The sequence below is a fragment of the Hypanus sabinus genome, unplaced genomic scaffold (genome assembly GCF_030144855.1).
Source record: "Hypanus sabinus isolate sHypSab1 unplaced genomic scaffold, sHypSab1.hap1 scaffold_547, whole genome shotgun sequence".
NCBI lineage: Eukaryota > Metazoa > Chordata > Chondrichthyes > Myliobatiformes > Dasyatidae > Hypanus > Hypanus sabinus.
In genome coordinates, this window is record NW_026781408.1 from 22,418 (window position 1) to 49,381 (window position 26,964).

The 26,964-nt window shown below is 40.0% G+C and overlaps 1 protein-coding gene across 5 annotated transcripts in view; it reads right to left on the reverse strand.

The window, feature by feature from the left end:
- LOC132389361 (uncharacterized) overlaps positions 1–26,964 on the reverse strand; it is a 79,186-nt gene that overhangs the window by 18,254 nt on the left and 33,968 nt on the right. For all 5 annotated transcript variants that reach the window (XM_059961880.1, XM_059961876.1, XM_059961878.1 and 2 more), the window contains 5 exons: positions 23,762–23,854; positions 22,659–22,742; positions 11,953–12,045; positions 10,851–10,934; positions 173–265 (listed from right to left, as the gene is read on the reverse strand). In XM_059961880.1, the coding sequence (XP_059817863.1) occupies positions 173–265; positions 10,851–10,934; positions 11,953–12,045; positions 22,659–22,742; positions 23,762–23,854 (447 nt within the window). The remainder of the gene's footprint in view (positions 1–172; positions 266–10,850; positions 10,935–11,952; positions 12,046–22,658; positions 22,743–23,761; positions 23,855–26,964) is intronic.

The window sequence follows — 26,964 nt, forward strand, 5'->3', positions numbered from 1 at the left end:
CTGCTAGAGGAGCAGGAGCACGTGTACTCTTCCACGTGTAACTGTGAGATGTTAAATCTCTCTCATCTCTCTGCTTTGTTTTCACAAACATTTTGTGAATTGCCGATATTGAATCAAACCCAGACACAGAATCAGTAGAGTAGTTATAAATCAAAATAATTTGCCAACAGACCCGTGTCCTTTCCCGATGATGACTCCACTGGAACTCCTCCACTGCTTGCACCTTGACCCATTTTGAGGAAAGCTGTGATCTGTTTTTGCTGCTCTGTAACAAAAAAAAACAGGAGGGTCAAACATCAATTGGGGTTTAAAGGAGAACGCTGTTTTGTTTTTAAACTGAGGCAAACACTTCCAAACATCTTGGGTCTACCCACCAAACACTAAACATGGCCTGATCTACCCACAGTCACACAATGTCCATTTCCACATTCTCCGTGGACTATATACTGGACCAGGATTCTACAGGGTATCTACTCATTGTATTGCAGACAATTCCCTTTTAGGAACCAATCTTGTGTCCTGGACTGGGACTGATGTGTCAATGGAATGGTGAGGCAGATTGAGCAGACAGCACCCACTGCTTTGGCCCTCCTACCACTGGTGGCGCTGTGGTGAGTAATTGACAAGTGTGACAGCAGTGTGGGCTGAATCATTTCTGCTGACGATCAGGCTTCTATTCCTCTCGTCACTGGATTATACAGATTTCTCAGTCACACCTGATTCTCACTGTCTCCTTTCGTTTTAACATCACCTGGCATTGACACCAATGTCAATATATGATTTGTATCGAAAGAATAACACACTGACAACCTGAACAACGGAATGTCACACATAGCATCGTGACATTTTGCCCTGAACAACTATCGTTCTTTCTGCAGGATTTCAAGACCATTATTAGCACCAAAACTTGATTAATATTTCTTTGATCATATCACCTGGCTATTATCAGATAGTTAGTTATATGACACCTTGTTAAACACAATGTTGACAAGTCACACGTCCAAAACTGCCAGTTGGGATTAATCATCAAAATAAATGAAACAAAATGATGGAATTATTCAACAAGACAGTGAGCATGTTAATATTTCAAATGGAAGACCCTGTTTCAGAGCTGAGCCTGAGTGTAGGAGCCATGTATCTGTTCTCTATCAGCATTGCATCCTGCATTGTGTATTTATGATACTTTTTATGGTAATGTTGCATCACTGGGGTTGTAGTAAATGCAAAGGGAATCAGTTACATATTTGTGCTTTGTTCACTGTAGTACACAGCTGGGGACTGATGAACGTAATATATGTTGTTATTATCCACTCAGATACACTGAACTTACACTTGGGTACAGTGCAGTTTCATCGCTTCGAGATTGTATGTTTGCTGATTACTAATAAAGTACCCAATACATAGGCCCTACTTTTGTAACAATCATTATTGGAGCTGAGGGCACGTCTTGCAAGTATGACAAATCCGCAGATGGCGCCAGCAATGGCAGATTTGCTTGGTTGAATCCCACCGCTACATTCTCGACAGAATGACCTTGACAATTGTGGGGATGACTTACAGCAGACTAAAACTATGGAGTGTATGGACTTTGTCCTCCTACCACCGGTGGTGTTGTGGTGAGTAATGGACAAGTGTTACCGCAGTGTGGAACATCTATTCTTCTCTTTTCAGTTTAACATCATCTGGGATTGACGCTTCTGGCAATATATGCTTTGAGTCTACATAGAATCACTGACATCTCGAACAATGCAATGTCACAAATAACATCATGACATCTTGTCCTGAACCACGACATTTTCTCCTGCAGGACTTTAAGACCATTTTTATCACCTAAACTCAGTCAAGATTTCTTTGAACTTATCACCTGGCTAATATCAGATAGTCTTGTTAAGCACAATGTAGACCTGCCATACATCGAAAACAGCAAGCTGGGAAAAGAAGCTTTTGAGATAAATAAAACAAAATGCTGGAATTATTCAACAAGACAGACAGTATGTGAATATTTCAGGTGGAAGACCTGGTATCAGTGCTGAGCCTGTGCATCTGTTCCCTATCTGTATTGTGTATTTATGATTTTTTTTATGGTAACTGTTCGCATCATTCGGGGTGTGGTAAATGCGAAGGGAATCAGTTACATGTTTGTGCTTTGTTCCATGCAGTACACAGCTGGGGACTGATGGATATCATATATTTTGTTATTATCCTCTCAAATATGCTGAACCTACACTTGGCTACACTTCAGATTCATCGCTTCAAGATTGTACATTTGCTGATTGCTAATAACGGATCGAATACATATCACCGACATTTGTAACAATCATCACGGGAGCAGAGGGGACACCATGCAAAGATAAAAAATCCGTGGGGTCGCTAATAACGGCAACTTGGTTTGGTTAGAGTTCACCGCTACATTCTCAACAGATGTTTCTCAATCAGCCGATCATTTAAAACATTCTGATGTACATAATGAATACTTTGCTTCATTATTCACAAGTGAAAGAGACCTTGGAAGTTGTGGGGATGACTTACAGCGGACTGAAACACTTGAGTGCACAGAATTTAAGAAAGAGGATGTGCTGGATCTTTTGAGAGGTATTAAGTTCGATAAGTCACCAGGACTGAACGAGATATACTCCATGCTACTGTATAAATCAAGTGAGGAGATTACTAAGCCTCTGAAGATGATCTTTGCATCATCAATTATGTGGGGAGAAGGTTGTAAAGGTTGCTCTCTTGTTCAAGAAAGGGAGTCGAGACAGTCCAGTTATTCTTACTTCAGTGGTGGGCAAGCTTTGGAGAAGATCCGGAGACGCAAGTTTTATGAGCACTTGGAGGGACATAATCTGCTTCAGGATAGTCAGCACGGCTTTGCCAAGGGCAGGTCATGCCTTGGAACCTGACTGAATTCTTTGAGGATGTAGCAAAGCACATTGATGAAAGTAGAGCAGTGGAAGTACTGTATATGGATATCAGTAAGAGGTTAGCTAAGGTTCCCCATGGAGAGCTCATTCAGAAAATAATGAGGGATGGGATCCAAGGAGACCTTGCTTTGTGGATCCAGAATTGGAATGCCCACAGAATGCATAGTTCGGTTGTTGATGGTTCATATTCTGCATGGATGACTGTTCCGTTGGGATCTGTTCTAAGACCTTGATTGGACTCTACTTGGGATTACTGTGTTCACTTCTGCTCACCTCACTATAGGAAACGATAAGGATGCTATAGAGAGAGCGCAGAGGAGATTTACTGGGATGTTGCCTGGATTGGAGAACATGCCTGATGAGAATAGGTTGAGTGAACTTGGGATTTTCTCCTTGAAGCAATGCAGGATGAGAGGGTGACCTGACAGAGGTGGATGAGATGAGATGCTTTGCTTATGCCGATAGCCAGAGGCTTTTGCCTCACAATAGGGAGCATTAAGGTGCTTGGAAGTAGGTACAAGGTGGATGTCAGGGGTACGTTTTCACACAGAGAGGGGTGGGTGCATGGAATGCATTGGCAGTGATGGTTGTAGAGGTGAATCCAATGCGGTATTTTAAGGACTTAGATGGTGTTACGGATTCATCAACAATAAATATAAGTGAGGCAGGGTTTTTTTTTATAACAAATAAAACATTATTAAACACTGAAAAACAAACTGCCAAAAGTAAACAAACAACTAACGTAACCGGAAATCAGCTGCTATGCGGCAGCTTGAACAGTTCTGAAAGGAATAAAGCGAAAACAGTTCCTAAAGCGATGTTGCAAAAACAGTTCTTCAAAGCAGTACTGCAAAAGTTCAAAATGCTTACAGTCCATTAAAGGAGAGACTTTTTAGATGATTTAAATTCTGTTTCACGTCGTGTTGCTGCAGTTCCCAGTCGAACTATACTTTTCCCGGAGAATTTATGAAGATGAAAATGAAACGGCTTAAAGGCACTGACCTTTCCTTTACAAAACTGTACCCAACCCTTTCTGCTAATATGTGCAGGGGTTAACACGGGGACAGCCAACGGATTCCTTCTGAATGAGGATCAAACCAGCTCGAAACTGTTTCACCGTCGAAATCGACTTCCCTCGATCTTTTAACTCCCAAACTCCGATCTTCACTCTCCACTGATTTTTAACTGGCGGCATTGTAATGAAACTGCCGGCAATGACATTTTAAACTTTAGGCATTAAATAAAACTCCACCTTTCAACCAAACTGCATCATACTATTGGACTACGCATGGAGTCAAAATTGCAAATCCAACCACGAACTGCCCCTCCTCACAGGGAGGGGTCCTCCTTTTATACCATGTAAAAAAAACACCTGTCACATGACCTCTACTGTCAGGAAAGTGATGTCACTCCACCATCACAAGACCATTATCTTAAGTCCAGCATATCTTCAACACCACTGTCACGTGACAAGTACAAGATAGCCACGTATCTTGTACACCTCCCTCCAAAAAAAATATTATTCTGATAAGAACAAAATTTTAACAATTATTTACAAAAATATATATAAATTTTATAATATACACAGTACACAGAGTATTATGATATAGCATCTTACAACTTCCAATACAGTAGGTGTTACAATTGTTTAAAAAAATCACTCCATAAAAAAATTACATTGTACAATCAACATCTAGATAGACAATCAGCAACCACTTTATCCTTACCTTTAATATGAGTTATCACAATATTGTACTCTTGTAACATCAAATTCCAATTTAATAACCTTCTGTTTTTGTTTTTCATCTTACACAGAAACACTAACGGATTATGATCAGTGTAAACAATAAGTGTTTTTTGAGTTGTACTAACATATACATCAAAATGTTCTAAAGCTAAAACAAGAGATAACAATTCCTTCTCTATTGTCGAATAGTTTCTTTGATGCTTATTAAACTTCTTAGAAAAGTAAGCTACTGGATGATCAACCTCATCACCCTCATTCCTTTCCATTAAAACTGCTTCTGCAGCCTCATCACTAGCATCTACAGTTAATGAAAAAGGTTTTTCAAAGTCAGGTGCCTTGAGCACAGGTTGTTGACATGTCATAGTTTTCAATTTCTCAAATGCTTCTTGAAAAGGCACTGTCCACACAAACTTCTCAATCTTCTTCAAAAGGTTAGTTAATGGAAGGGCAACATTTGCAAAATTCTTTAAACAATTTCGATAATATCCTACCATTCCCAAGAATCTCCTGAGAGTTTTTTTTTCCCGTTGGAGTGGGAATCTCTGAAATTGCCTGAACTTTTGCCTGAACAGAAGCTACCTTACCATGACCCACAACATAACCAAGGTAAGTCACAGTGGCATGTCCAAATTCACCCTTAGCTAAATTAATAGTTAAGTTAGCTTTTGAAAGCCTTTCAAACAATTTCTCCACCGCAGTAATGTGTGTTTCCCAAGTATCATTTCCTGTCACTAAATCATCAATATAAGCATCTGTATCTTTCAATCACTGAATCACAGAGTTAATCATCCTCTGGAAAGTACCTGGGGCATTCTTCATCCCAAATGGAAGTATATTATATTCATATAGCCCAGGTGGAGTTACAAATGCAGAAATCTCTCTACCTCTGTCCGTTAGTTGTACACACCAATACCCTTTCAATAAATCAATCTTTGTAAGGAACTTTGCATTTCCAACTTTATCTACACAATCATCTACTCTAGGAATTGGATATGCATCTGTTTTCATTACCGCATTCACCTTCCTATAGTCCGTACAAAACCTAATACTATCGTCTGGTTTTGACACCACAACACAGGGTGAACTCCAATTCGAGTTAGAAGGCCTAATAATATTATTCCCCAACATATATTTAATTTCTTTCTCAGCAAGTTCACATTTTTCTATGTTCATTCTATAATGGTGTTGTTTAATGGGTTTGGTATCTCCAACATCTACATAATGTGAAGCTATAGTAGTCCTTCTCGGAACGCCTGGAAACAAATCCTTATATTTAAAAATTAATTTCTTCATCTGCTGTTTCTGCTCTGGCTGTAAATGTGCTAATTTATCATCAATATTTTCCAGAATGGTTGAGCTTGGTAACCTGACAGAAACAATGTTGGATTTAGAATGAAATTCAGATGAATCATCTATCATGTTCCTAGTTAGATCAGACTCATTATCATTAACCACAACAGTCACAGTAGCAGAATGTTTCTCATAATATGGTTTTATCATATTTATATGGCACAGTTGTGTTGGGCTTCTACGATCTGGAGTTTTTAATCACGTAATCCACATCATTGATTTTAGACACAATTTCATAAAGACCATGAAATCAAGCTGGTAAAGGATTTGTTTGCATTGGGAAAAGAACCAGCACCTTATTTGCAGGTTTAAATATCCGCATCTTAGCTTCTTTATCGTAACAAGTTTTCATTTTCTCCTTGCCAATTTTAAATTTTCCTTGGCTAAGCTACAAGCTTTATGTAACCTGTCCTTAAATTTCAAAACATAGTCCAACAAATTAGTGTGTACTTCCTTACTAATCCACTGTTCTTTTAATAAAGCTAAAGGTCCTCTAACTCTATGCCCAAGTACAAGTTCAAATGGACTGAAACCTAATGATTCCTGTACCGATTCCCTTACTGCAAATAAAAGTAAGTTTATACCCTCATCCCAGTCACTTTCATTTTCCACACAAAATGTCCTAATCATATTCTTGAGGGTAGAATGAAACCTCTCCAAGGCACCTTGCCACTCTGGATGGTATGCAGATGAAGTAATTTGCTTAGCTCCCAATTTATAAACTATCTGTTGAAACAATCCGGACATAAAATTACTGCCTTCATCAGATTGTATTTCCTTAGGTAATCCAAAATAAGTAAAGAATTTTATAAGCGCCTTTATCACAGTTTTAGCTGCTATATTCCTAAGTGGTACTGCCTCTGGAAACCTAGACGAAGTACACATGATAGTCAACAAATACTGATAACCAGTTTTTGTTTTTGGTAATGGACCGACACAATCTATAATAACGTTAAAAAACGGTTCACCAAATGTTGGAATAGGTTGTAATGGAGCCACTGGTGTAACTAGATTTGGTTTACCCACAATCTGACAAGTATTGCATGTTTTACAAAACATCGCCTAATCTTTTCTTAGACCAGGCCAGTAAAAATGTTTTAAAATCTTGTCCACAGTTTTCCTTACCCCTTGATGTCCACCTAAGGGCACACTATGAGCTAAAGTAAATATCTCATTTCGATAAACCTTCAGGACAACTACCTGGTAAACAATATTCCATTCATCACTTGCAGGAACTGTAGGTGGTCTCCACTTCCTCATCAACACTCCTTTTTCAAAGCAATATCCTACTGGCACCTTCTCAATTTCAACATCTGGTAGAGCTTGTTCTCTTAATCTTATAATCTCAGGGTCTCTACTCTGCTCTGCTATCATCCCCTTGCGAGACAGAGATAAATCTTCATAGTCAGACTTACTGCAAGAATCTTGTTCAAACAATGAAGGTAAGGAAGTCTCTGACACATCCTCAAAACTCGAATCCTGAGATGAACAGTCATGAGTAACAACCTCATTCTGCACATCAATCTTTTTAGCCACAGCTCTAGTCACAACACAGGAAGAATCTGTGTTAGAATTCATCTCTGGTTCCTCTGACTCCATTGTCAAATGCACTTCAGGAAAAAATTGTCCAACTGCCAAGTCATTACCTAACAATAAAGAAATATCCTTCACAGGTAAGCTAGGCTGTAATCCTACTTTAACAAGTCCTGTAACTAACCCTTACTTTATGCAAATGTACAGGCATAAAGGCACTCCCAACACCTCATATATAATTTACCTCATCATTAAACTTCAATACACTGTCTAACATCAGTGATTGAGACTTTTATTGGCACTGGAGTAGACCCTTCTTTCAAGGATACAAACCCTTCAGTTATAAAATGATCATATCCACCTTTAATTTGGTCAGACTAACAAAACTTCATTTGTGTTTGTCAAAACCTGTAATTTACAGGTGTTTCAGTATGTTGCATGCAAGCATCTTGGACTGCTTCTTTCTCTTTCTTTTTCAATCGGAAACAGTTTGCTATTACATGGCCAGGTTTCTTACAATAGTTACAAATAGGACCAAACTGTCTTTCCTTCACAGGATTTCCTTCCTCTTTACCTTTCTCATTACCTAGTAATTTAATTTCTGGTTTACCTTGAATCTCCGTGTTATTTTTCCTCTTATAAATTCTGCCCCAAGGAAATTTATTCTTATGGATTAAAACATACTCATCAGCTAATCTACCAGAGTCCTGCAATGTATCAATATCCCTCTCATTTAAGTAGGTATTTACTTCAACAGGGATGCTTTGTTTAACTTCCTCCATTAAAATCAGTTCTTTCAATTTATTACAGTCCCCATTTACAAAGAGGAAAGCCATCTCTCAAAACGCACAGCTTTATCATAGGCAAATTCCACAAGTTTTTTCCACAGACTTCTTCAAACTTCTGAATCTTTCTCTATATGCTTCTGGGACCAATTTGTATGCTTTCAAAATCTGCTGTTTCACAATATCATAATCAAGTGCTTGCGCAGCAGTTAAAGCTATATAAACTTGTTGTGCTTTGCCTTTAAGTACACTCTGCAACAACACTGACCATTTATCTTTCGGCTACTCTGAAATCTGTTTTCTATTTCTGTTTCACTAAGTGGAGGGACCAATTTAATTTCTTGACTAACAACAAACGGTTTTCTAGAACCAGAAGACTGATTCTCAGACCTTAATTCCGCCATCGCATATTCAAATTCCCTCTTTTTATTTTCAGCTTTTGACCTATAACGCTCCAATTCTGCTTTACTTTGTTCCAACTTCATTTGTTCGAGTTGCAACTGCATCTCTAGATTACTTATTGGAAACAGCTCTAAAGTGGGTTCATCAAAATCACCCGAATCCACATAGTCTGATGTGATTTTTCTCTGTATTAGAGCCTTTGATGTAGACCTTGAAATACCTTTAAGTTCCAATCTACTAGCTATCTCAGACACCTCAGTTTTTTTCACCTTCGCTAATAACTCTGGCAAAGCCAGAAACTCAACAATATTCATTGCTGCCGAATTCCACTCACAAGCCAATCAGACAAAAGAATCCAGTATTCCCCTTTTCCAAAACACCGATTCAAAATAGAACAAACATGTAAACACAAAAATGGTTAATCCCGGATATACCCCCATATATATGTTACGGATTCAGCAGCAATAGATATAATGTGAGGCAGGGTTTTTTTTAAAAATAACAAATAAAAAATGTATTAAACACTGAAAAACAAACCCCCAAAAGCAACAAACATCTAACGTAACTGGAAATCAGCTGCTGTGCTGCAGTTTAAACAGTTCTTAAAGGAATAAAGCGAAAACAGTTCTTAAAGCAATGTTGCAAAAACAGTTCTTCAAAGTAGTACTGCAGAAGTTCAAAGTGCTTGCAGTCCATTAAAGGAGAGACGTTTTAGACAATTTAAATTCTCTTTCACGTCGTGTTGCTGAGGTTTCCAGTCGAACTATATTTTTCCTGGAGAATTTACGAAGGTGAAAATGAAATGGCTTAGAGGCACTGACCTTTCCTTTACAAAACTGTACCCAACCCTTTCTGCTAATATGTGCAGGGGTTAACACGGGCACAGCCAATGGATTCCTTCCGAATGAGGATCAAACAAGGTCGAACCTGTTTCACCATTGAAACTGACTTCCCTCGATCTTTTAACTCCTGAAATCTGATCTTCACTCTCCACTAATTTTTACCTGGCAGCATTGTAACGAAACTGCCAGCAATGAACTTTTAAACTTTAGGCTTTAAATAAAACCCCACCTTTCAACCAAACTGCATCATAATATTGGACCACGCAGTGGCATGGAGTCAAAATGGCAAATCCAGCCACGAACTGCCCCTCCTCACAGGGAGGGGTCCTCCTTTTATACCCTGTAAAAAAAAACTGTCATATGACCTCTACTGGCGGGAAAATGATGTCACCAATGGGAAGAGTGTAACTCCTCTGTTGACTGTGTGGTGGGTTGGGTGGTTCAGGTAATTGTTACCTTTGGCGGTAAAGCTCAACAGTCTCAGCGCCAGTTTGATGTAATGAAGTGCACACGTGATGTCATATCCTGGTGTGGGGAACGCACACGTGACAGCAGTGTGGGCCGGGCTTGGGTTGGGGTGTTCCATCTGTTGAGGGCTGCTTTTTCTTGTCCCCTTGAATATATCTCTCTTTGCAAAAGTCTCTGCTTATCCCTGGGAATATAGTAACACATCACCATGACTGTCCTGGTACTGCCCATCACCACCACCTTGCTCAGGGTTACTGTCAGCCTGCCTGGTCAATCCCTTCCTCAGCAAATCTCTGGAATATCTCACAAAATGCTGGAGGTACTCTGCAGCTCAGGCAGCATCTATGGAGGAGAAAAAACAATCAACGTTTCGGGCCAAGGACCTTCATCGGACTGGAAATTAGGGGACAGAAATTTGAGATATTGTCACACTAATTTCTATTCCTCGTGGTCCTGATCCAAAATGTCACATTTTTATTCCTGTCCATGGATGCTGCCTGACCTGCTGAGTTCTGCAAATCTTTTGTGTGTCTTTGTGTTGCCCAAAACTTTCAGCATCTGCAGAATGTCTTGTCTTCTGGAGTAACTCGCTATTTGAATGTGCATCACAATCTGTCAGAGGAGCAGGAGCAGACGGTAACTGTACTCCTTCCACGTGTGACTGTGTTTTCCCCAGAGATGTTGACTCTCTTTCTCATCTCTGTTCAGTTTTCACCAATGTTTTCTGAATTGCCAATATTGAATTAAACCCAGACACAGAATGAGCAGAGTATTTATAAATTAAAATAACTCGCCAGCATACCTGTATCATTTCCCGATGTTGACATCACTGGAACTCCTCCACTGCTTGCACCTTGACCCATTTTGAGGACAGGTGTGATCAGTTCTGAAACAAACAAAAACGAGGGTCAAACATTCACTGGGGTTTAAGGAGAACACCGTTTTGTTTTTAAACGGAGGCAAACACTTCCAAACATATTGGGCTTGTCCACTGAAGCCGTGACATTGCCTGGTCCTCCCACAGTCACACAATGTCCATTTCCACACTATCCATGGATTGTACACTGTGCCTGAATTCTCCAGGGTATCTACTCACTATATTACAGCAATTCCCTTTAAGGAACCATTCTTGTGTCCTGGGCTGGGAATGATGTGTCATGTGACAGCAGGCAGGAGGGGGCGCAGTGCGGTGTCAGATCCCGGTCTGAAACGGACTCGGGCTGGGGTGTTCCATCTGTTGAAGGCTGCTCTTTCTTGTCTCTGTTAATATACTCTCTGTTTTCAAAGGACTCTGCTTATTCCTGGGTGAATATAGTAACCCATCACTATCACTCTCCTGATACTGTCCATCACCACCGCTTTGCTCTGGGTTACTGTCTGCCTGCCCGGTCAACCCCTTCCTCAGACAATCTCTGGAATAACTCACAAAATGCTGGGGAGCTCAGCAGGTCAGGCAGCATCTATGGAGGAGAATAAACAATAAACGTTTCGGGCCAAGGCCCTTCATCGGACTGGAAATGAAGGAACTGTAATTCCAGATACTGTCACACTACTTTCTATTCCTTGTGGTCCTGATCCAAAACGTCAAATGTCTATTCCTCTCCATGGTTGCTGCCTGACCTGCTGAGTTCCGCCAATATTTTGTGTGTGTTGCTCAAACTGATCAGCATCTGCAGAATATCTTGTGTTATGTAGAATCTCGCTACTTTAATGTGCATCATAATCTGTTAGAGGAGCAAGAGCAGACACAAGTGACTGTTTCCTTCCACAAGTGACCGTTTCCCCAGAGATGTTAACTCTCTCTCATCTCTCTGCTCAGTTTTTCACAAACATTTTGTGAATTGCCGACGTTGAATTAAACCCAGAATCAGTAATTTATAAATTAAAATAATTCACCAAAATACCTGTGTCCTTTCCCGATGTTGATGTCACTGGAGCTCCTCCACTGCTCGAACCTTGACTCATTTTGAGGACAGATGTGATCAGTTTTTGCTGCTCTGTAACAAAAAAAATAACAGGAGGATCAAACAATCACTGGGGTTTAAAAGAGAACACTGTTTTGGTTTTAAACTGAGGCAAGGAATTCCAAACATCTTGGGTCTGTCCACTGAAACCTTGACATGGCCGGATCCACCTGTGCCCGTCCACCCACAGTCACACAATGTCCATTTCCGATCTCTCCATGGAACATAGATTGGGATAGGATTCTCCAGGGTTATCTACTCACTATATTACAGGCAATTCCCTTTTAGGAACCAATCTTGTGTCCTGGACCGGGAGTGATGAGTCTCCGGAATGGCAAGCCAGGTTGAACAGACAGCACCCATTGCCTTGGTCCTCCTACCACTGGTGGCGCTGTGATGAGTAATGGACAACTGTTCCAGCAGTGTGGGCTGAATCATTTCTGCTGACGATCAGGCTTCTATTCCTCTCGTCACTGGATTATACAGATTTCTCAGTCACACCTGATTCTCACCGTCTCCTTTCATTTTAACATCACCTGGCATTGACACCAATGTCAATATATGATTTGTATCGAAAGAATAACACACTGACAACCTGAACAACGCAATGTCACACATAGCATCGTGACATTTTGCCCTGAACAACTATCGTTCTTTCTGCAGGATTTCAAGACCATTATTAGCACCAAAACTTGATTAATATTTCTTTGAGCATATCACCTGGCTATTATCAGATAGTTAGTTATATGACACCTTGTTAAACACAATGTTGACAAGTCACACGTCCAAAACTGCCAGTTGGGATTAATCATCAAAATAAATGAAACAAAATGATGGAATTATTCAACAAGACAGTGAGCATGTTAATATTTCAAATGGAAGACCCTGTTTCAGAGCTGAGCCTGAGTGTAGGAGCCATGTATCTGTTCTCTATCAGCATTGCATCCTGCATTGTGTATTTATGATACTTTTTATGGTAATGTTGCATCACTGGGGTTGTAGTAAATGCAAAGGGAATCAGTTACATATTTGTGCTTTGTTCACTGTAGTACACAGCTGGGGACTGATGAACGTAATATATGTTGTTATTATCCACTCAGATACACTGAACTTACACTTGGGTACAGTGCAGTTTCATCGCTTCGAGATTGTATGTTTGCTGATTACTAATAAAGTACCCAATACATAGGCCCTACTTTTGTAACAATCATTATTGGAGCTGAGGGCACGTCTTGCAAGTATGACAAATCCGCGGATGGCGCCAACAATGGCAGATTTGCTTGGTTGAATCCCACCGCTACATTCTCGACAGAATGACCTTGACAATTGTGGGGATGACTTACAGCAGACTAAAACTATGGAGTGTATGGACTTTGTCCTCCTACCACTGGTGGTGTTGTGGTGAGTAATGGACAAGTGTTACCGCAGTGTGGAACATCTATTCTTCTCTTTTCAGTTTAACATCATCTGGGATTGACGCTTCTGGCAATATATGCTTTGAGTCTACATAGAATCACTGACATCTCGAACAATGCAATGTCACAAATAACATCATGACATCTTGTCCTGAACCACGACATTTTCTCCTGCAGGACTTTAAGACCATTTTTATCACCTAAACTCAGTCAAGATTTCTTTGAACTTATCACCTGGCTAATATCAGATAGTTACATGGCACCTTGTTAAGCAGAATGTAGACCTGCCATACATCGAAAACAGCAAGCTGGGAAAAGAAGCTTTTGAGATAAATAAAACAAAATGCTGGAATTATTCAACAAGACAGACAGTATGTGAATATTTCAGGTGGAAGACCTGGTATCAGTGCTGAGCCTGTGTATCTGTTCCCTATCTGTATTGTGTATTTATGATTTTTTTTATGGTAACTGTTCGCATCATTCGGGGTGTGGTAAATGCGAAGGGAATCAGTTACATGTTTGTGCTTTGTTCCATGCAGTACACAGCTGGGGACTGATGGATATCATATATTTTGTTATTATCCTCTCAAATATGCTGAACCTACACTTGGCTACACTTCAGATTCATCGCTTCAAGATTGTACATTTGCTGATTGCTAATAACGGATCGAATACATATCACCGACATTTGTAACAATCATCACGGGAGCAGAGGGGACACCATGCAAAGATAACAAATCCGTGGGGTCGCTAATAACGGCAACTTGGTTTGGTTAGAGTTCACCGCTACATTCTCAACAGATGTTTCTCAATCAGCCGATCATTTAAAACATTCTGATGTACATAATGAATACTTTGCTTCATTATTCACAAGTGAAAGAGACCTTGGAAGTTGTGGGGATGACTTACAGCGGACTGAAACACTTGAGTGCACAGAATTTAAGAAAGAGGATGTGCTGGATCTTTTGAGAGGTATTAAGTTCGATAAGTCACCAGGACTGAACGAGATATACTCCATGCTACTGTATAAATCAAGTGAGGAGATTACTAAGCCTCTGAAGATGATCTTTGCATCATCAATTATGTGGGGAGAAGGTTGTAAAGGTTGCTCTCTTGTTCAAGAAAGGGAGTCGAGACAGTCCAGTTATTCTTACTTCAGTGGTGGGCAAGCTTTGGAGAAGATCCGGAGACGCAAGTTTTATGAGCACTTGGAGGGACATAATCTGCTTCAGGATAGTCAGCACGGCTTTGCCAAGGGCAGGTCATGCCTTGGAACCTGACTGAATTCTTTGAGGATGTAGCAAAGCACATTGATGAAAGTAGAGCAGTGGAAGTACTGTATATGGATAGCAGTAAGAGGTTAGCTAAGGTTCCCCATGGAGAGCTCATTCAGAAAATAATGAGGGATGGGGTCCAAGGAGACCTTGCTTTGTGGATCCAGAATTGGAATGCCCACAGAATGCATAGTTCGGTTGTTGATGGTTCATATTCTGCATGGATGACTGTTCCGTTGGGATCTGTTCTAAGACCTTGATTGGACTCTACTTGGGATTACTGTGTTCACTTCTGCTCACCTCACTATAGGAAATGATAAGGAGGCTATAGAGAGAGCGCAGAGGAGATTTACTGGGATGTTGCCTGGATTGGAGAACATGCCTGATGAGAATAGGTTGAGTGAACTTGGGATTTTCTCCTTGAAGCAATGCAGGATGAGAGGGTGACCTGACAGAGGTGGATGAGATGAGATGCTTTGCTTATGCCGATAGCCAGAGGCTTTTGCCTCACAATAGGGAGCATTAAGGTGCTTGGAAGTAGGTACAAGGTGGATGTCAGGGGTACGTTTTCACACAGAGAGGGGTGGGTGCATGGAATGCATTGGCAGTGATGGTTGTAGAGGTGAATCCAATGCGGTATTTTAAGGACTTAGATGGTGTTACGGATTCATCAACAATAAATATAAGTGAGGCAGGGTTTTTTTTTTATAACAAATAAAACATTATTAAACACTGAAAAACAAACTGCCAAAAGTAAACAAACAACTAACGTAACCGGAAATCAGCTGCTATGCGGCAGCTTGAACAGTTCTGAAAGGAATAAAGCGAAAACAGTTCCTAAAGCGATGTTGCAAAAACAGTTCTTCAAAGCAGTACTGCAAAAGTTCAAAATGCTTACAGTCCATTAAAGGAGAGACTTTTTAGATGATTTAAATTCTGTTTCACGTCGTGTTGCTGCAGTTCCCAGTCGAACTATACTTTTCCCGGAGAATTTATGAAGATGAAAATGAAACGGCTTAAAGGCACTGACCTTTCCTTTACAAAACTGTACCCAACCCTTTCTGCTAATATGTGCAGGGGTTAACACGGGGACAGCCAACGGATTCCTGCTGAATGAGGATCAAACCAGCTCGAAACTGTTTCACCGTCGAAATCGACTTCCCTCGATCTTTTAACTCCCAAACTCCGATCTTCACTCTCCACTGATTTTTAACTGGCGGCATTGTAATGAAACTGCCGGCAATGACATTTTAAACTTTAGGCATTAAATAAAACTCCACCTTTCAACCAAACTGCATCATACTATTGGACTACGCATGGAGTCAAAATTGCAAATCCAACCACGAACTGCCCCTCCTCACAGGGAGGGGTCCTCCTTTTATACCATGTAAAAAAAACACCTGTCACATGACCTCTACTGTCAGGAAAGTGATGTCACTCCACCATCACAAGACCATTATCTTAAGTCCACCATATCTTCAACACCACTGTCACGTGACAAGTACAAGATAGCCACGTATCTTGTACACCTCCCTCCAAAAAAAATATTATTCTGATAAGAACAAAATTTTAACAATTATTTACAAAAATATATATATATTTTATAATATACACAGTACACAGAGTATTATGATATAGCATCTTATAACTTCCAATACAGTAGGTGTTACAATTGTTTAAAAAAATCACTCCATAAAAAAATTACATTGTACAATCAACATCTAGATAGACAATCAGCAACCACTTTATCCTTACCTTTAATATGAGTTATCACAATATTGTACTCTTGTAACATCAAATTCCAATTTAATAACCTTCTGTTTTTGTTTTTCATCTTACACAGAAACACTAACGGATTATGATCAGTGTAAACAATAAGTGTTTTTTGAGTTGTACTAACATATACATCAAAATGTTCTAAAGCTAAAACAAGAGATAACAATTCCTTCTCTATTGTCGAATAGTTTCTTTGATGCTTATTAAACTTCTTAGAAAAGTAAGCTACTGGATGATCAACCTCATCACCCTCATTCCTTTCCATTAAAACTGCTTCTGCAGCCTCATCACTAGCATCTACAGTTAATGAAAAAGGTTTTTCAAAGTCAGGTGCCTTGAGCACAGGTTGTTGACATGTCATAGTTTTCAATTTCTCAAATGCTTCTTGAAAAGGCACTGTCCACACAAACTTCTCAATCTTCTTCAAAAGGTTAGTTAATGGAAGGGCAACATTTGCAAAATTCTTTAAACAATTTCGATAATATCCTACCATTCCCAAGAATCTCCTGAGAGTTTTTTTTTCCCGTTGGAGTGGGAATCTCTGAAATTGCCTGAACTTTTGCCTGAACAGAAGCTACCTTACCATGACCCACAACATAACCAAGGTAAGTCACAGTGGCATGTCCAAATTCACCATTAGCTAAATTAATAGTTAAGTTAGCTTTTGAAAGCCTTTCAAACAATTTCTCCACCGCAGTAATGTGTGTTTCCCAAGTATCATTTCCTGTCACTAAATCATCAATATAAGCATCTGTATCTTTCAATCACTGAATCACAGAGTTAATCATCCTCTGGAAAGTACCTGGGGCATTCTTCATCCCAAATGGAAGAACATTATATTCATATAGCCCAGGTGGAGTTACAAATGCAGAAATCTCTCTACCTCTGTCCATTAGTTGTACACACCAATACCCTTTCAATAAATCAATCTTTGTAAGGAACTTTGCATTTCCAACTTTATCTACACAATCATCTACTCTAGGAATTGGATATGCATCTGTTTTCATTACCGCATTCACCTTCCTATAGTCCGTACAAAACCTAATACTATCGTCTGGTTTTGACACCACAACACAGGGTGAACTCCAATTCGATTTAGAAGGCCTAATAATATTATTCTCCAACATATATTTAATTTCTTTCTCAGCAAGTTCACATTTTTCTATGTTCATCCTATAATGGTGTTGTTTAATGGGTTTGGCATCTCCAACATCTACATAATGTGAAGCTATAGTAGTCCTTCTCGGAACGTCTGGAAACAAATCCTTATATTTAAAAATTAATTTCTTCATCTGCTGTTTCTGCTCTGGCTGTAAATGTGCTAATTTATCATCAATATTTTCCAGAATGGTTGAGCTTGGTAACCTGACAGAAACAATGTTGGATTTAGAATGAAATTCAGATGAATCATCTATCATGTTCCTATTTAGATCAGACTCATTATCATTAACCACAACAGTCACAGTAGCAGAATGTTTCTCATAATATGGTTTTATCATATTTATATGGCACAGTTGTGTTGGGCTTCTACGATCTGGAGTTTTTAATCACGTAATCCACATCATTGATTTTAGACACAATTTCATAAAGACCATGAAATCAAGCTGGTAAAGGATTTGTTTGCACTGGGAAAAGAACCAGCATCTTATTTGCAGGTTTAAATATCCGCATCTTAGCTTCTTTATCGTAACAAGTTTTCATTTTCTCCTTGCCAATTTTAAATTTTCCTTGGCTAAGCTACAAGCTTTATGTAACCTGTCCTTAAATTTCAAAACATAGTCCAACAAATTAGTGTGTACTTCCTTACTAATCCACTGTTCTTTTAATAAAGCTAAAGGTCCTCTAACTCTATGCCCAAGTACAAGTTCAAATGGACTGAAACCTAATGATTCCTGCACCGATTCCCTTACTGCAAATAAAAGTAAGTTTATACCCTCATCCCAGTCACTTTCATTTTCCACACAAAATGTCCTAATCATATTCTTGAGGGTAGAATGAAACCTCTCCAAGGCACCTTGCCACTCTGGATGGTATGCAGATGAAGTAATTTGCTTAGCTCCCAATTTATAAACTATCTGTTGAAACAATCCGGACATAAAATTACTGCCTTCATCAGATTGTCTTTCCTTAGGTAATCCAAAATAAGTAAAGAATTTTATAAGCGCCTTTATCACAGTTTTAGCTGCTATATTCCTAAGTGGTACTGCCTCTGGAAACCTAGACGAAGTACACATGATAGTCAACAAATACTGATAACCAGTTTTTGTTTTTGGTAATGGACCGACACAATCTATAATAACGTTAAAAAATGGTTCACCAAATGTTGGAATAGGTTGTAATGGAGCCACTGGTGTAACTAGATTTGGTTTACCCACAATCTGACAAGTATTGCATGTTTTACAAAACATCGCCTAATCTTTTCTTAGACCAGGCCAGTAAAAATGTTTTAAAATCTTGTCCACAGTTTTCCTTACCCCTTGATGTCCACCTAAGGGCACACTATGAGCTAAAGTAAATATCTCATTTTGATAAACCTTCAGGACAACTACCTGGTAAACAATATTCCATTCATCACTTGCAGGAACTGTAGGTGGTCTCCACTTCCTCATCAACACTCCTTTTTCAAAGTAATATCCTACTGGCACCTTCTCAATTTCAACATCTGGTAGAGCTTGTTCTCTTAATCTTATAATCTCAGGGTCTCTACTCTACTCTGCTATCATCCCCTTGCGAGACAGAGATAAATCTTCATAGTCAGACTTACTGCAAGAATCTTGTTCAAACAATGAAGGTAAGAAAGTCTCTGACACATCCTCAAAACTCGAATCCTGAGATGAACAGTCATGAGTAACAACCTCATTCTGCACATCAATCTTTTTAGCCACAGCTCTAGTCACAACACAGGAAGAATCTGTGTTAGAATTCAACTCTGGTTCCTCTGACTCCATTGTCAAATGCACTTCAGGAAAAACTTGTCCACCTGCCAAGTCATTACCTAACAATAAAGAAATATCCTTCACAGGTAAGCTAGGCTGTAATCCTACTTTAACAAGTCCTGTAACTAACCCTTACTTTATGCAAATGTACAGGCATAAAGGCACTCCCAACACCTCATATATAATTTACCTCATCATTAAACTTCAATACACTGTCTAACATCAGTGATTGAGACTTTTATTGGCACTGGAGTAGACCCTTCTTTCAAGGATACAAACCCTTCAGTTATAAAATGATCATATCCACCTTTAATTTGGTCAGACTAACAAAACTTCATTTGTGTTTGTCAAAACCTGTAATTTACAGGTGTTTCAGTATGTTGCATGCAAGCATCTTGGACTGCTTCTTTCTCTTTCTTTTTCAATCGGAAACAGTTTGCTATTACATGGCCAGGTTTCTTACAATAGTTACAAATAGGACCAAACTGTCTTTCCTTCACAGGATTTCCTTCCTCTTTACCTTTCTCATTACCTAGTAATTTAATTTCTGGTTTACCTTGAATCTCCGTGTTATTTTTCCTCTTATAAATTCTGCCCCAAGGAAATTTATTCTTATGGATTAAAACATACTCATCAGCTAATCTACCAGAGTCCTGCAATGTATCAATATCCCTCTCATTTAAGTAGGTATTTACTTCAACAGGGATGCTTTGTTTAACTTCCTCCATTAAAATCAGTTCTTTCAATTTATTACAGTCCCCATTTACAAAGAGGAAAGCCATCTCTCAAAACGCACAGCTTTATCATAGGCAAATTCCACAAGTTTTTTCCACAGACTTCTTCAAACTTCTGAATCTTTCTCTATATGCTTCTGGGACCAATTTGTATGCTTTCAAAATCTGCTGTTTCACAATATCATAATCAAGTGCTTGCGCAGCAGTTAAAGCTATATAAACTTGTTGTGCTTTGCCTTTAAGTACACTCTGCAACAACACTGACCATTTATCTTTCGGCTACTCTGAAATCTGTTTTCTATTTCTGTTTCACTAAGTGGAGGGACCAATTTAATTTCTTGACTAACAACAAACGGTTTTCTAGAACCAGAAGACTGATTCTCAGACCTTAATTCCGCCATCGCATATTCAAATTCCCTCTTTTTATTTTCAGCTTTTGACCTATAACGCTCCAATTCTGCTTTACTTTGTTCCAACTTCATTTGTTCGAGTTGCAACTGCATCTCTAGATTACTTATTGGAAACAGCTCTAAAGTGGGTTCATCAAAATCACCCGAATCCACATAGTCTGATGTGATTTTTCTCTGTATTAGAGCCTTTGATGTAGACCTTGAAATACCTTTAAGTTCCAATCTACTAGCTATCTCAGACACCTCAGTTTTTTTCACCTTCGCTAATAACTCTGGCAAAGCCAGAAACTCAACAATATTCATTGCTGCCGAATTCCACTCACAAGCCAATCAGACAAAAGAATCCAGTATTCCCCTTTTCCAAAACACCGATTCAAAATAGAACAAACATGTAAACACAAAAATGGTTAATCCCGGATATACCCCCATATATATGTTACGGATTCAGCAGCAATAGATATAATGTGAGGCAGGGTTTTTTTTAAAAATAACAAATAAAAAATGTATTAAACACTGAAAAACAAACCCCCAAAAGCAACAAACATCTAACGTAACTGGAAATCAGCTGCTGTGCTGCAGTTTAAACAGTTCTTAAAGGAATAAAGCGAAAACAGTTCTTAAAGCAATGTTGCAAAAACAGTTCTTCAAAGTAGTACTGCAGAAGTTCAAAGTGCTTGCAGTCCATTAAAGGAGAGACGTTTTAGACAATTTAAATTCTCTTTCACGTCGTGTTGCTGAGGTTTCCAGTCGAACTATATTTTTCCTGGAGAATTTACGAAGGTGAAAATGAAATGGCTTAGAGGCACTGACCTTTCCTTTACAAAACTGTACCCAACCCTTTCTGCTAATATGTGCAGGGGTTAACACGGGCACAGCCAATGGATTCCTTCCGAATGAGGATCAAACAAGGTCGAACCTGTTTCACCATTGAAACTGACTTCCCTCGATCTTTTAACTCCTGAAATCTGATCTTCACTCTCCACTAATTTTTACCTGGCAGCATTGTAACGAAACTGCCAGCAATGAACTTTTAAACTTTAGGCTTTAAATAAAACCCCACCTTTCAACCAAACTGCATCATAATATTGGACCACGCAGTGGCATGGAGTCAAAATGGCAAATCCAGCCACGAACTGCCCCTCCTCACAGGGAGGGGTCCTCCTTTTATACCCTGTAAAAAAAAACTGTCATATGACCTCTACTGGCGGGAAAATGATGTCACCAATGGGAAGAGTGTAACTCCTCTGTTGACTGTGTGGTGGGTTGGGTGGTTCAGGTAATTGTTACCTTTGGCGGTAAAGCTCAACAGTCTCAGCGCCAGTTTGATGTAATGAAGTGCACACGTGATGTCATATCCTGGTGTGGGGAACGCACACGTGACAGCAGTGTGGGCCGGGCTTGGGTTGGGGTGTTCCATCTGTTGAGGGCTGCTTTTTCTTGTCCCCTTGAATATATCTCTCTTTGCAAAAGTCTCTGCTTATCCCTGGGAATATAGTAACACATCACCATGACTGTCCTGGTACTGCCCATCACCACCACCTTGCTCAGGGTTACTGTCAGCCTGCCTAGTCAAGCCCTTCCTCAGCAAATGTCTGGCATATCTCACAAAATGCTGGAGGTACTCTGCAGCTCAGGCAGCATCTATGGAGGAGAAAAAACAATCAACGTTTCGGGCCAAGGACCTTCATCGGACTGGAAATTAGGGGACAGAAATTTGAGATATTGTCACACTAATTTCTATTCCTCGTGGTCCTGATCCAAAATGTCACATTTTTATTCCTGTCCATGGATGCTGCCTGACCTGCTGAGTTCTGCAAATCTTTTGTGTGTCTTTGTGTTGCCCAAAACTTTCAGCATCTGCAGAATGTCTTGTCTTCTGGAGTAACTCGCTATTTGAATGTGCATCACAATCTGTCAGAGGAGCAGGAGCAGACGGTAACTGTACTCCTTCCACGTGTGACTGTGTTTTCCCCAGAGATGTTGACTCTCTTTCTCATCTCTGTTCAGTTTTCACCAATGTTTTCTGAATTGCCAATATTGAATTAAACCCAGACACAGAATGAGCAGAGTACTTATAAATTAAAATAACTCGCCAGCATACCTGTATCATTTCCCGATGTTGACATCACTGGAACTTCTCCACTGCTGGCACCTTGACCCATTTTGAGGACAGGTGTGATCAGTTCTGAAACAAACAAAAACGAGGGTCAAACATTCACTGGGGTTTAAGGAGAACACCGTTTTGTTTTTAAATGGAGGCAAACACTTCCAAACATATTGGGCTTGTCCACTGAAGCCGTGACATTGCCTGGTCCTCCCACAGTCACACAATGTCCATTTCCACACTATCCATGGATTGTACACTGTGCCTGAATTCTCCAGGGTATCTACTCACTATATTACACGCAATTCCCTTTAAGGAACCATTCTTGTGTCCTGGGCTGGGAATGATGTGTCATGTGACAGCAGGCAGGAGGGGGCGCAGTGTGGTGTCAGATCCCGGTCTGAAACGGACTCGGGCTGGGGTGTTCCATCTGTTGAAGGCTGCTCTTTCTTGTCTCTGTTAATATACTCTCTGTTTTCAAAGGACTCTGCTTATTCCTGGGTGAATATAGTAACCCATCACCATCACTCTCCTGATACTGTCCATCACCACCGCTTTGCTCTGGGTTACTGTCTGCCTGCCCGGTCAACCCCTTCCTCAGACAATCTCTGGAATAACTCACAAAATGCTGGGGAGCTCAGCAGGTCAGGCAGCATCTATGGAGGAGAATAAACAATAAACGTTTCGGGCCAAGGCCCTTCATCGGACTGGAAATGAAGGAACTGTAATTCCAGATACTGTCACACTACTTTCTATTCCTTGTGGTCCTGATCCAAAACGTCAAATGTCTATTCCTCTCCATGGTTGCTGCCTGACCTGCTGAGTTCCGCCAATATTTTGTGTGTGTTGCTCAAACTGATCAGCATCTGCAGAATATCTTGTGTTATGTAGAATCTCGCTACTTTAATGTGCATCATAATCTGTTAGAGGAGCAAGAGCAGACACAAGTGACTGTTTCCTTCCACAAGTGACCGTTTCCCCAGAGATGTTAACTCTCTCTCATCTCTCTGCTCAGTTTTTCACAAACATTTTGTGAATTGCCGACGTTGAATTAAACCCAGAATCAGTAATTTATAAATTAAAATAATTCACCAAAATACCTGTGTCCTTTCCCGATGTTGATGTCACTGGAGCTCCTCCACTGCTCGAACCTTGACTCATTTTGAGGACAGATGTGATCAGTTTTTGCTGCTCTGTAACAAAAAAAATAACAGGAGGATCAAATAATCACTGGGGTTTAAAAGAGAACACTGTTTTGGTTTTAAACTGAGGCAAGGAATTCCAAACATCTTGGGCCTGTCCACTGAAACCTTGACATGGCCGGATCCACCTGTACCCGTCCACCCACAGTCACACAATGTCCATTTCCGATCTCTCCATGGAACATAGATTGGGATAGGATTCTCCAGGGTTATCTACTCACTATATTACAGGCAATTCCCTTTTAGGAACCAATCTTGTGTCCTGGACCGGGAGTGATGAGTCTCCGGAATGGCAAGCCAGGTTGAACAGACAGCACCCATTGCCTTGGTCCTCCTACCACTGGTGGCGCTGTGGTGAGTAATGGACAAGTGTTACAGCAGTGTGGTCTGAAACATTTCTGCTGACGATGAGACTTCTATTCCTCTCGTCACTGGATTATACAGATTTCTCAGTCACACCTGATTCTCACCGTCTCCTTTCATTTTAACATCACCTGGCATTGACACCAATGTCAATATATGATTTGTATCGAAAGAATAACACACTGACAACCTGAACAACGCAATGTCACACATAGCATCGTGACATTTTGCCCTGAACAACTATCGTTCTTTCTGCAGGATTTCAAGACCATTATTAGCACCAAAACTTGATTAATATTTCTTTGAGCATATCACCTGGCTATTATCAGATAGTTAGTTATATGACACCTTGTTAAACACAATGTTGACAAGTCACACGTCCAAAACTGCCAGTTGGGATTAATCATCAAAATAAATGAAACAAAATGATGGAATTATTCAACAAGACAGTGAGCATGTTAATATTTCAAATGGAAGACCCTGTTTCAGAGCTGAGCCTGAGTGTAGGAGCCATGTATCTGTTCTCTATCAGCATTGCATCCTGCATTGTGTATTTATGATACTTTTTATGGTAATGTTGCATCACTGGGGTTGTAGTAAATGCAAAGGGAATCAGTTACATATTTGTGCTTTGTTCACTGTAGTACACAGCTGGGGACTGATGAACGTAATATATGTTGTTATTATCCACTCAGATACACTGAACTTACACTTGGGTACAGTGCAGTTTCATCGCTTCGAGATTGTATGTTTGCTGATTACTAATAAAGTACCCAATACATAGGCCCTACTTTTGTAACAATCATTATTGGAGCTGAGGGCACGTCTTGCAAGTATGACAAATCCGCGGATGGCGCCAACAATGGCAGATTTGCTTGGTTGAATCCCACCGCTACATTCTCGACAGAATGACCTTGACAATTGTGGGGATGACTTACAGCAGACTAAAACTATGGAGTGTATGGACTTTGTCCTCCTACCACTGGTGGTGTTGTGGTGAGTAATGGACAAGTGTTACCGCAGTGTGGAACATCTATTCTTCTCTTTTCAGTTTAACATCATCTGGGATTGACGCTTCTGGCAATATATGCTTTGAGTCTACATAGAATCACTGACATCTCGAACAATGCAATGTCACAAATAACATCATGACATCTTGTCCTGAACCACGACATTTTCTCCTGCAGGACTTTAAGACCATTTTTATCACCTAAACTCAGTCAAGATTTCTTTGAACTTATCACCTGGCTAATATCAGTTAGTCTTGTTAAGCACAATGTAGACCTGCCATACATCGAAAACAGCAAGCTGGGAAAAGAAGCTTTTGAGATAAATAAAACAAAATGCTGGAATTATTCAACAAGACAGACAGTATGTGAATATTTCAGGTGGAAGACCTGGTATCAGTGCTGAGCCTGTGCATCTGTTCCCTATCTGTATTGTGTATTTATGATTTTTTTATGGTAACTGTTCGCATCATTCGGGGTGTGGTAAATGCGAAGGGAATCAGTTACATGTTTGTGCTTTGTTCCATGCAGTACACAGCTGGGGACTGATGGATATCATATATTTTGTTATTATCCTCTCAAATATGCTGAACCTACACTTGGCTACACTTCAGATTCATCGCTTCAAGATTGTACATTTGCTGATTGCTAATAACGGATCGAATACATATCACCGACATTTGTAACAATCATCACGGGAGCTGAGGGGACACCATGCAAAGATAACAAATCCGTGGGGTCGCTAATAACGGCAACTTGGTTTGGTTAGAGTTCACCGCTACATTCTCAACAGATGTTTCTCAATCAGCCGATCATTTAAAACATTCTGATGTACATAATGAATACTTTGCTTCATTATTCACAAGTGAAAGAGACCTTGGAAGTTGTGGGGATGACTTACAGCGGACTGAAACACTTGAGTGCACAGAATTTAAGAAAGAGGATGTGCTGGATCTTTTGAGAGGTATTAAGTTCGATAAGTCACCAGGACTGAACGAGATATACTCCATGCTACTGTATAAATCAAGTGAGGAGATTACTAAGCCTCTGAAGATGATCTTTGCATCATCAATTATGTGGGGAGAAGGTTGTAAAGGTTGCTCTCTTGTTCAAGAAAGGGAGTCGAGACAGTCCAGTTATTCTTACTTCAGTGGTGGGCAAGCTTTGGAGAAGATCCGGAGACGCAAGTTTTATGAGCACTTGGAGGGACATAATCTGCTTCAGGATAGTCAGCACGGCTTTGCCAAGGGCAGGTCATGCCTTGGAACCTGACTGAATTCTTTGAGGATGTAGCAAAGCACATTGATGAAAGTAGAGCAGTGGAAGTACTGTATATGGATATCAGTAAGAGGTTAGCTAAGGTTCCCCATGGAGAGCTCATTCAGAAAATAATGAGGGATGGGATCCAAGGAGACCTTGCTTTGTGGATCCAGAATTGGAATGCCCACAGAATGCATAGTTCGGTTGTTGATGGTTCATATTCTGCATGGATGACTGTTCCGTTGGGATCTGTTCTAAGACCTTGATTGGACTCTACTTGGGATTACTGTGTTCACTTCTGCTCACCTCACTATAGGAAACGATAAGGAGGCTATAGAGAGAGCGCAGAGGAGATTTACTGGGATGTTGCCTGGATTGGAGAACATGCCTGATGAGAATAGGTTGAGTGAACTTGGGATTTTCTCCTTGAAGCAATGCAGGATGAGAGGGTGACCTGACAGAGGTGGATGA